The sequence below is a fragment of the Leptodactylus fuscus genome, chromosome 9, assembly GCF_031893055.1.
Source record: "Leptodactylus fuscus isolate aLepFus1 chromosome 9, aLepFus1.hap2, whole genome shotgun sequence".
NCBI lineage: Eukaryota > Metazoa > Chordata > Amphibia > Anura > Leptodactylidae > Leptodactylus > Leptodactylus fuscus.
This window is the reverse complement of record NC_134273.1, coordinates 44,216,377-44,228,514: the sequence shown is the minus strand read 5'-3', so window position 1 is coordinate 44,228,514 and position 12,138 is coordinate 44,216,377. Positions and strand designations below refer to the sequence as shown.

The following is a 12,138-nucleotide window of genomic DNA, read 5'->3' as shown; positions in this document are numbered from 1 at the left end:
GCGTGACCCTTTGCATGCCGTACACGCTCCCATTGAGTTCAATGGGAGCGGGGAGCGTATGCGCCGTGCTAGTTTGCGGCCATGCATTTATTCACGGCCGCAAACTAGCGCGGCGCATACGCTCCCCGCTCCCATTGAACTCAATGGGAGCGTGTACGGCATGCAAAGGGTCACGCGGCGTACACGTGCCAAATCTCGCGGGACGTTACACCGTGTGAATGCTCCCTTACAGACACAAAAGTCCTGCATGTAGGATTTTTTGGCCTGCGGAAAAAAACGGACTTGTGACGAATTGGGTGTAAACGGACACTAACGGACACAAGATAATATACCATTAAAATGAATGGAAATTTTAACGGATTTCTGACCGTTCATCTAGTGTCCGTTGCTAAAATCTTGTAGAGGACAATAGCTATTGGCACTGCTGACGGTCACCAACTGTAATGTGAACGCCGTCTAAAGGAAAGCTACATTATATTGGGATCCATGCTTGGATCTGTTACAACATTGTAGCATGCATTATACACAGAAGCCACAAAGCAAATGTGATCAGAGCCCAAAGAGTGTTGCTAAGGATGGCATAGTTGCTCAGGCAACTGTACAATGCCCAAAGAGTCTTAGGCATGGGTCCTATTCTAATTAATAGGAGACTCTTCAGACTTATATGGTTTCTTTGGTAACTGTACGACACAGCGTACGCTTCCTGCTTTCTCTTCATGGCTAATGTCAGATCGGTTGAGAGAATGAAATGTGACATTTTAGGATCAGAGACACGCGCAGTATTTAATGTAGGTCAAACTTGTTAAGCATTTTAACAGTTTCTGGCTGAAAAAACCCTATTAATCATTTGTAAAAGAATATGCATTTAGGGTTTTTGTGATATTGGCACTTGGGATACGTTGTCGGCATGCTCTAGCTCTGCCATTTTTGAGCTTTTTTCTCAATGAGCTGTAATGGACTATAAATTCTTTCCTATAAAGCATTATGTGTAAAGGACAGTAGGTCAGATCTGGAATAAGAAGTAAATGCACTAAAATCTGACACATTCTGAAACAAAATGTTTCATGTAGCTCAACGAGAGGGCGTAACTTGTATAAAAGGCAGTGTGGCTTGTAATGCCAAATTTTGGTGTCAAATATGGCAGCAGACTTGGGCAACCCTTAGGTGACGTAAACTTATACAACAGGCAGTCTATGTTCCAGTTTTATCATACAACCTGCCAGTCGTACGGATCTGCTTCCAGTGCCCGTCCTGTAAACAATAGACTAGAAGCAGAAAGTTCCATCTGTATTCTAGAGGCCTGGCTCCTTTACTGCAGATCAGCTCCCACTGACTTCAGTGAAGGGGCCAGGCCGTTATACGGGGTATGCAGCTTTCTGCTTTCAGCCTCATATTGTGTACTGGACAGGCAACAGAAGCGGCTCTGCACAGATGATTGGTCTGGGGGCCGGGTTTTCTAAGGATAGGCCATAAAAAAGTGAGGCCGGACTACCCCTTTATAGCTTGAAACCCATGTAAAATTATTTATATATAAGGAAAAAAAGCAACAAAGAAAGCAAAAAGTCATTCTTTCTAAAATACACATCTAAACACACAACAAAAATGCTAGAATAAATGCATGGAAAAAACTGCATGTGTTCTTTAAATCTCATCTGTTTTATACGTGTTATATATATCTATGGAGAATAGATATGCTATATAAATAAATTCCTATTCAGTTTGTTTCTATTTTTTCCTTAGAGACAAAGTTAAATTTCCATCCATGTGGCATCTGTTTTACAGCCCTTCATAGACTTGAGACTCTGTGATAAACAAACAAGCAAAAATTGTCTTGTCTATTAAAACAGTCCATTTCAAAAATGGACATGTGAATAGGTCCAGAGAATTGCATTGATTTTACTGCAGCCATAAAATAATCTCCATCACATGCAGTTTTTTATGTAAATAATGCCTTATTTGCATGGGTTTTTTTGCTGCAAAGAGATATGTATCTGTTGTGGAAGTCAGCCATTGTCTTTATATGCTTGGGCAATAAGCAGTTTGTGTTCTTTTTCAATATCTTTAATAGGATTACAAAGCATATATCAATCTGTGCTATAAATTCCAACAGAAATGAAACAAACAAATGAAACATTTGTTTCTCCTTTCTGAAATTTTATAACGTCTCCATTATCCTAGTATTGTAAGGCCTGGTTCACATTTTCGTTTGGGAAGTCCGCATGAGGACACCCCCCCCCAAATGGAATACCAAACGCATTGACAAGCGGTGAGCAATGAAAGCACACGGACCCCATAGACTATAATGTAGCACTGTCAGCACGAGTCATGCGGAGGGGAAAGTAGTTCTTGAAGTACTTTTCTCTCCGCATGACTCGTGCGGACAGCATGTGGAAAACACACTGATCCCATTATAGTCTATGGGGTCCGTGTGCTTTCATATGCTCACTGCTTGTCAATGCGTTCGTTTGGAGACTCCCCGAACAGAATCCCGAATGCAGATGTGAACCAGGCCAGTGCCTTAAAAACAATAAAGCTTCTGCCTTTGCTTAGCGCAAGGTTAAGATAGAACTGAGTGAAAGAGATAAAAAACTAAGAACCAGAAGTCATTCATTCACCAGTACAAAAGCCAGTTATAATAATAGAGCACATACACAGTTTCTTTTGTGGCAAAAATTGCCTTAGCTGTGTGATGTGTGATTTTTTTTTTCTTTTGGTTTGTTTTTTAATTTACCAATAATTCATGATGCACAAACTTCCAAATCTGAAATCTAATTTTATAATGCCAATATAAACTACTAGGAAAAATGATATTGCATGTTTTCATTATTATCCTTATTGGCAGAGACATCAACTAATGAGAATTTAAAGCCACTACATTTATGTAGCCAAATTTCTGAGAATTCTGTTATATTATTGCGTTGTAATGAGTTTTTTGGGGGTTTGGTGAAATACAGGGTACATTAGCAGAGGAATGCATTCATAAATAAAGTGCACTAGTTGCTAGCACACAGTTAAAGCAGACATTATCTATTCCCAAAAATCTTCATAATATGCCATTGTCATTTCATTGTTAACCGAGCCAGTGACATGAAAATGCAGTGCAAGCTGCAAGGGGCATGCCCTGGTAAGATCAGTATAACATGTCATTTATTCATGCAAATCTGCTTGTAATGAGCTTAAGATGTCCATATACAGTAGATTGTAGACTGCTGAAGTGGAAGATTTTGGACTCTCTGTTGTCGATTGTTCATCTTATGTGTGTAAGCTAGAATGATGGACCTTTTCGCGATTTTTGTATTTTTATATGTTGAAACATCTTGTAATTTCTAATTTTCAACAATTCATTAGCATTGATCGAATTTCATCTGTAAATTGTTGCAAAGTGTGTGGGGGAGCTTGTGGTTGTTTGGAACAATTGGCCGTATGAACAATGAACCACAGTTTGTTTCAGATGAGCAATGGCAGTGTAAAATCTAATGTATAAGGCCAGCTTTAGTTGTGGAAAGTCCTAGTTAGTGGCTGACAGGATTGTCAACAGGACAGCTAAACCTGAAAGCTGCTGATCTCTGAGTAGGATCACCCACTGAACGCCTATGTTCAGAATCTGTCTTCTTTCCATGAAATCCTATACTCAAATCCACTTTCTAGCCCATTTACGTATTGGCATTAGAAATCTTCACTGCTTCGGCCAGGGAGTATTGGTGTAATAACCTGTATACCTTCATTTCTGGTAATATCACCTGTGTATATACAGCCAGGATATAGAAGCTGTATATTTGTTATGTGCCAATACTTGTGAAAAAAAACATATTATAACATTTATTAATTAAATACATGATAACAGGAGATCCATATGTTGGAAAGTTTAGTTATGCCTTTATATTCCATACAATGTACTAAAAGGCTGGAAAAACATTAGAAATGGGGTAAAATAGGAAAAAAAAACCTTTTCCGACATCTTTTAATTGGTTTAATTTGTAAGGCGTTTACTTTAAAGTAAAAATGACATGTTACCTTTATTCTGTGGGTCAGTATCATTATAGCAAAGTCAAATTTAGATTGTTTATTTGAATGCCTTTAAAACATACCTTTGACACCCATAACTTATTATATTTCCATCTATGGATCTGTGTTAGTGTATTTATTTTTTGGTAGTGCAAGTTGTATTTTTTATGGATATCATTTGGGAGGAATGTATGTTATTCTCAACATGTATTATTTCATTTTGTGAGAGCTAAGGGGGCCAAAAAGTGCCGATTTAGGCAGTTGGACCTTTTTTCCTTACAGCATTAACCATATGGGATAAATGCTTTTATATTGTAATAGTTTGGGCATTTTGAGACGTGGTGATACCTTGTATTTCTTTCTTGAATTTGGGGAAAAGGAGGTGTTTTTAAATTTTGAATTCCTATTCAATCCTATTCATTAAAACTTGTTTACCCCTCCTCAAATACAGCGGTTACAACTAATTAAGGCATCTAAGAGGTTAAATATCCATGATCGGACCCGTCAGTGGATGTCTGCTGTGATAAACGGCTCCTAAGCCCCCAACATCTGCTGTGTATATACAGCAGATGTCAGGAGGGGGTTAAATGAATAAATGACAAGTTATACTTAATCTTTTCCCACAAAACTATATATCTTACTGTGTAGTTCAGCATTGCACTGTATGTTCGTGTGCCAGATTCTTTGTAACTAGTGACATCTAATAGAAAATACTCTAGACTAAACAGATTATTCTAGATAACAATTTCTGAAAAATGGTTGCCTCCAGTCTTGTATAGGTCGCAGATTCCGCTAATACAAAAGGAGAGACAATGAAATCCTCCTTACAATACATATAACCTGTAGCAGATGTCAGCACAATTTATTCGGAATAAATCCAAATTATTCATATTTGTAAAAAAAAACCTATGGTTGATCTGTGCCTTTGGATAATGTTAGAGGGACGGTCATGTTTCAGTAGGTATCTTGTGTAACTTTAATAGAAAATGCAGCTTTTTACTGATATGATGTGTTCATATAAACTCTTTGCTATCAGCTAGGCTTAAAACGGGCATACACTTTGGCAGACAGCTATTCCTCTCATCCCCCTATACACATGCATACTGGGCTCAGCCCATGGGAAGAATAAGCAGCTTCTAGACACCCACATTGACATTCAGCATGCCTAACCATCCATGCCCCTCATATCTGCAGTCAGGCGAGCGGTGGGACATCATCATACACATTAAATGTTTCACCAATCCCATCACATTCGACAGGTTCAGCCAATGTTCATCTAAATTGTATTTCTATCTCTATTGATCTTGAAGCTGTTGCACAATAATGACACTTTTTACAATGAGAAAGATCTGTTTCCAATATGTATGAAGCCTTATTCACTACAGAAGTGCTGGGATATCTGTATGGATTTATTCTAATTTCTTTACTGATATTGATGTATTTTTAGACACAGATATGAAGAGGTGACTTATTATTACTCATTAAAGAAGATTTTCTCCCAAAATTCAGTGTGTGAATGTCACTAGATCAGAAAGAAGAGCAAGAGCCAGAATTTGGTAATTCTGATTTTTTTTTATATCATTATTAATACAGGTATATTAGTTCTGTGAATCTTTTAGGCCCCTTGCAGACGACCATGGCCGTGATCAATGTGCTATCCGTGTATTTTACAATGACCCATTCATTTCTATGGGCCCGTACACACGAAGATAAATTACACAGTCACGTGTGCAGGCTGACAGCCCCGGCCACAGAATTTAGAACAGGTCCTATTTCTGTCCTATTTTGCGGCCCTTGCTTCTGTGGCTCCTATTCATTTAAGGAAAGGGGCTGCGGACATGTGACATCCCTGTGTCCCCCGTGCGCCGCGCCTGCATTTAATTCATGGCCGGCGGCACAGGGTCGTCTACAACCGGCCTTAGTCATCCCTTTTTACAAAGCAGACGACAATACCACCATGTTCAGTTTTACTATTAGTAGCTGGGAAATATTGTATAGCTTCTGCCAATATCGCTGCATTTTCTGTAGTCAAAAATAGCTATTGCAAAGAAATCTAAAGAGCCCAATAGCTATATGAGACAAAAGAAAAGGCAGAAAACATCAAATATCAAACTCTGGCTGTTTCTCTAACTTCTCAATACTTGTGCTATTGCCATTTTCCCATTTCCAGGCACATTCATTTCTTGTCACTATTCTCAGTATATGATTGCTCCATAATGTCATAAGCGGATAGAAATATAGAACTGATCTGTATCCTCATTCACATATGAATGCCATATGCTAATGTCTTTCTCTTGTAGCAAGGATTTTTTTTTTTTTGAGAATTGTTGGATACATTTGTTTGCATCTAAACTCATGTCTGTCTGTTTTACTGTTTATGTGTTGGCAATAAATAAAAATGCAATAAAACAAACTCCTTTTTTTGTATTATTCTAAAAATACTTGAGATCATAGTCAAAGTCTGGCGTCTGGCTAATGACTATGGGCATCTGCTCCCAGGAGCGTAACTTGAGGGGGTGCAGAGGGTGCAGTTGCATCGGGGCCCAGGAACCTTATGACGCCCAAAGCACTGGCATCAGTATTGAGATTGCAGATCCTATCTGGCCCATAAACTAAGGAGAGCCACAGATTACCCTAACCACACTAAGGTTTATCAAACTCCTTAGCCCCCGTAACCATCACTATCAAGAATTAGCTGTAGGTATGAGGTAGGAGCCCCGGATAAAAGATTGCAGCAGGACCCACAAGACTTTTGTTACGTCACGGGCTGCTCCAGTTCTTGTTTGCATCAGTTTTTTTGTAAATGGGACCAATTTTTTTAGGTTAATTCCCAATTGTTGTTTGCACTGTATTGTGTATTTAAAATGAATACAGAGAAATTTAAAGGGCTACAAATAAGTAGAACACAATGATATTCTTCTCTTCTTTGAACAAGATCACTTCTAATGCAAGAGTGTCATTCATTTTGTCTTGCACCCCTCTCCCCCTTTAAAATGCTATATCACGAATGTTTAGGATGTAAGAGGGGCGATACAGCCTGGAGAACAATAGGTGCCATGTTATGTGGCTGCACCCTTACACGGGCCGACTATTACAAAAACTAAAAACAGTACTGCCCAGGTACCTAGTGCATTACCATAAGTAGGCACTCTCCTCCAACCAAAGAAATATGCTCGCCTCAAAGGGTTGTGATATAGTCAGAACACCTTTATAGTGGAATAACAATCAAAGACCTCCTTCAACGGTATTCGCAGGACCAGTGAACCATCACCAGGATGAAAATACAGATAATCAAAAACGGACCAACACTTTCCAGTTCTATAGAGAAATAATCTGCACTTACCAGAGGTTAGCTTGTAGACAATCCTTTATTCAGCCACTTCTATCACAATGTGTTTCGGGATTCCCTTCATCAGGTTTAGAGTAGGCAGGAAAAAGTCACATATCAATCCTCACCCAAATATATAGAACTGTGTTTCTCCCCTCCCACAAGGTATGTGTGCATGATTCCACGTTAACACATTGTGTAAACATAAATAAAACATATAAACCATTTCATCAAAATAGCTTATCCTCTTTTACAATAATATGAATTGAGCTGGGCTTCTAATTACCTTAAATCTTAGAAGACAACAAAAAAAAAAAACAATAAAAAGTCATTTGAAAAATATTTTTCAATGACTTTTCATTGTTTTGTTGTAGTCTTCTGTGATAAAATATCACGCTGCAGCAGCCAATTGCAGAAGTTCAGGTTAACACTGCTACAGCTGTATATTACAAAAGCAAACGGATGCAACAGTTGGTCATCTGTTTACATAGACATCAGTGTTAAAAAAAAAAAAAAGACAAAACCTGTTTGCAGCTGAAAAAGATTCCCCTACCTGCTTACGTAACCGATTGGGAGAGAGAGATTTCACCTGACGTGTCACTGGCTGCCTTCCGATCCTGCCATAAATTCTCCATTACTTGTTAAGGGCAGGAAACTAACTACAAGATAGTGTGCAGGTGGTCCAGAGTCCCACAGCATTTTCCCATCGACCACTGATCTCTGCTGGCGATTCTCCTCAGGACCGGGTACAATTCTGCATGTCTGTTGGAACTGCCCTTGTCTCCTCCCGTTTTGGCATGAAGTTCACAGAGTCATCAGGGACATTACTAGGGTAGCACTAGAGGATGACCCAGTCTCCCTTCTCCTCCTCTCAATCTTCTCTCAAAAGATTTAGAAGCATGTTCGCAAACTGGTCAGTTATCAGTTGATAGTGGCCAGGTCGGTCATCCCAGTCGATTGAAGACCACTACCCCCCAATTCTTGTCAGAGTGGCTCCAGTTGATCCTGTGCATGTGGGGGATGGAAGGCCTAGACCAGTGACAGTGTCCATCAGGAAGTGTGGCAGCTGTGGAATGTCTTTATTACTCTTCCTGTATGCGCATCCAGTTCGACGCAAGTAAGCCTATACACTTGAAAAAGGACATGTACCCAAAACGCGTAGTGTTCCTCCAACTGAAATAAAGCTTATCCATTTGACATTTGGCTGAGCGCGGTGATCCTCTTTAATCTATGGTCCTTCCCATTATCCATTATAGTCTATGGGACCCCCACAAATGGAAAACCGAACATAGATATGAACCTAGCCTTACTGACCTTTGTGATGATGTGTATTATTTTGCGTTTTCTGTAACATTGTTGCACTGACTAAAAAAAATTACAATAGAGTACATTTACAAATAAATCATTTTATTTTTCACAGATCGCAATAAAGTGACAATGTATTTTTTCTAAAGTATTTTTAGCAGCATTTACACAAATATAAAATGTATTCCCAGTATTACATATACTTCACGTGTGTATTTACAAACTCTCACATATAGCATCTTCTAAATATCTGTTTATCAGTTTTCTTCCATTCCTCAGGCACATGGTTTGCAATGAAAAAAGGCAATAAGTGGTTCCCTATTATCAACACTGAGTTACTTAGATACCTTCTAAGCACATTTATGCGAGGTTCACACCTGCTTTTGGAAACCTAAGCCACGTAAAAAAGCAGGTACCTGCAGACCCCATAGACTATAATGGGATCCGCAGTAGACATAACCACAGTTAGCATGTGGTATAAATATGGTCCCAAATTATTATATGCTTATATATTGGCAGTTTACTGGTTTTAGCTTCCCAGGCTACACATATAGGTTTCATTTACTAAAATTACTGGCTCAACTTCTACTAGAAAACTCTACTGTTCACTTCACCCTTCTCACAATCCTTCAATAGGCCTAAAGTTCCATTTACTGGACCACACTGACGCAAATTTATATATCTAGTTTATATGATTTTAATATAGTTTGTCCCATAAGGAGAAAACCTCCAGTGAAGTTGAGCTGTAGCTACAGTTTCTGGAATGAATCCAATGCCGGTATTATTCAAAGGGTTTGCGCATGAATAAAAAATCATGGCTGCCTCCTTGGAAAAACAGTGACATGCCTGTCCTCAGGTTGTGTATGGTATTGCAGCTTATCCCCACATTCACTTCAAAATGGAGCTGAGCTACAATACCAGACACAACCTGTGGAAAGGTAAAGGCACAAAAAAGCTGCAGGAAAAATACTGAGATAAAACAGTGGAAAAGCAATATAAACAATAGAACAATGGTTAATAATGGCATTCTACAGAAAATAGTTATATCTTACATATAAGTCAATATAAGGGGCATAAAAGATAAGAAAAAAACGTTTTCAGACATGGCCATTTTACTTTAGCACAAAAGAGGTATCTAAGAACAAAGAAATTGTAAACTGGTGCACAATGTATTCAATGGATCTGTTTCTGGTGTCGTTGTGTCATTGGAAGATTCATTTAATGTTCTACTTTTAAATCTTGACTTTATATTTATACATTATTTTTTGGCAATTTCCAACCCTATTTAAAAATATCAGGATTTTCCTGGGTAAAATTGAGCATATATACATACTGCTATTACTTCTGTTCCGTGCATATGTGAACATGCATCTTCTTCTCAAACCCCTTTTATTAATTTAAAGGGATTTTAAGAGACTAAGAAGTTGATGAAATACCAATATCAGATTGGTGGGGACTAGAGATGAGCGAGTAGTATTCGTTCGAGTACTACGGTATTCGAAATACTCGTACTCGATCGAGTACCACTCGCTGTTCGAATGGAAAAGTTCGATGCAGAACCAGCATTGATTGGCCGAATGCTATGCAGTCTCCTACCTTTAGAAGTCTTCTCCGTGCAGCTTCCCCGCGGCGTCTTCCGGCTCTGAATTCACTCTGCCTAGGCATCGGGCCTGGGCAGAGCCGACTGCGCATGCCCGCTTGTAGTGCGGACATGCGCAGTCGGCTCTGCCCAGGCCCGATGCCTAGGAGAGTGAATTCAGAGCCGGAAGATTCCGCGGGGACACTGGAAGGAGAAGACTTCTCGGAGGATCCAGCCCGACCCTCACTCGTGGACTTGGTAAGTATAATTTGATCGAAACCCCTGAAACGAGCATTTTCCCCCATAGACTATAATAGGGTTCGATATTCGATTCGAGTAGTCGAATATTGATGGGCTACTCGAAACGAATATCGAACCTTGAACATTTTACTGTTCGCTCATCTCTAGTGGGGACCCCTCAATACTGATGACCCCAACTCTTCAGCAGTTTGAAGAGACTTGTAGTGTTTGTATCAGACCTGTGGCCTCTTCACTTTTCACCAAGTACAGCACCATAGGAGCTATGCTTGGTATTACAGCTCAGCCACATTCATTTGAATGGAGTTGCGCTGCAAACAGGACATGTGGTGTACGAACAGGATATTGGTGACCTGTGAAGTGTAAGCCATTTTGATCTGTGGGGTTAACAAAGGGACGTAAGAGGAAGATATACATTAAAGAAGAAAAATAAGTAACTGCAGTATAGAAAATGTTGATAAACTTACTGCTAAACTACATTGACACTAAGCATTTTCCAAAATATTAAGTAGCAACAACTAACACTATGACAGGTTATGAACACTAACAAATATAAAGATGGCCGTTGTACGTTAGACATGCAGTACATAGATGTGTGTACATGTGGCTTATGTGCTACAAATACAAGCAAACACCATTTATTACACCACACAACCGATTCTAGTGATTACCATAATGTTAGATTTGCTGTATGTAAACAATCATATTATCTTTTTTTTTTTTTTTTTTTTAAATGTAGATTGTGAGTCCCATATAGGAATCACAATGTACATTTTTTTCCTATCAGCATGTCTTTGTAGAATGGGAGGAAATCCACGCAAGCACGGGGAGAGCATACAGACTCCTTGAAGATGTTGTTCCTGGTGGGATTCAAGCCCAGGACTTCAGTGCTGCAAGGCTGAAGTGCTAACCACTGAGCCACCGTGTTGCCCCAAAATCGTATTATCCTGCATATATAGCACTTGGGGTAAATCTGTGAGAGCATGTCATTAATATATTGTTTCTGTAACATTACTGTTTCTCATCTACAGTAGTTCTAATAATAGTGAAGCATCTCATGAAATCCCTTAAGTTGTTCTTTAATGCCAAAATACTGGAGACTCTTCTTGAGTCAGCCAATGAATGTGTAGTTCCGGATTTTGCTAGGAATTCCTCAGTGATCACAATGATCCATGGTACCTTGTCCACCCTAGTCCACAGCGATGGTTAGATGTTTCTAGCAGAAAGGATTTATACATTATTCACTGGTCCAGTTCGCAATACAACCTAAGGAAGCCATTTCAAAGTTCATTGTTTCTTTCTGGGAAAAAGAGTTGCCGGCACCTCCGTACGGTGTCCTCAGGTGATTCAACCGTATGTCCAACTGTCCTTGGGTCAATATAGATCTCATAGTCATTACCTCCCTGTAAAGAATATAGTGGTTGAGTGACCAGTTGCACATCAATGGTTTACATAGCCTTGGGGCTTATGATATTGTTATTCAAAAAGTTTGGGAAAATGAGTTAAACCTCACCGGGGAAGTCTCATTGCCAAAGAAGTGAATGCTTAGAAACCGTTCCTCCTCCAGAACATCCAGACAGTAACGCTTGTCCCAACCTTCAGGAAAAATGTCAAAGCTGATCATTCCACCTAGAGCGATAGGAACAGAGATCAATATGGTACA

At 39.3% G+C, this 12,138-nt stretch overlaps 1 protein-coding gene across 2 annotated transcripts in view; it reads right to left on the bottom strand.

The window, feature by feature from the left end:
- Nucleotides 1–12,138, bottom strand: part of PMM1 (phosphomannomutase 1) — a 131,303-nt gene that overhangs the window by 98,657 nt on the left and 20,508 nt on the right. The window contains exons 7-8 of one of the 2 annotated variants that reach the window (XR_012717458.1): nucleotides 11,989–12,104; nucleotides 11,063–11,878 (exon numbers count right to left, since the gene is read on the bottom strand). Coding sequence is in view for 1 of the 2 variants with exons in the window: in XM_075286877.1 (XP_075142978.1) it covers nucleotides 11,756–11,878; nucleotides 11,989–12,104 (239 nt within the window). In the remaining variant the exon portion in view is untranslated. Of the gene's footprint in view, nucleotides 1–10,457; nucleotides 11,879–11,988; nucleotides 12,105–12,138 lie in introns of those variants that run through there. The other variant, XM_075286877.1, reaches the window with a different exon arrangement.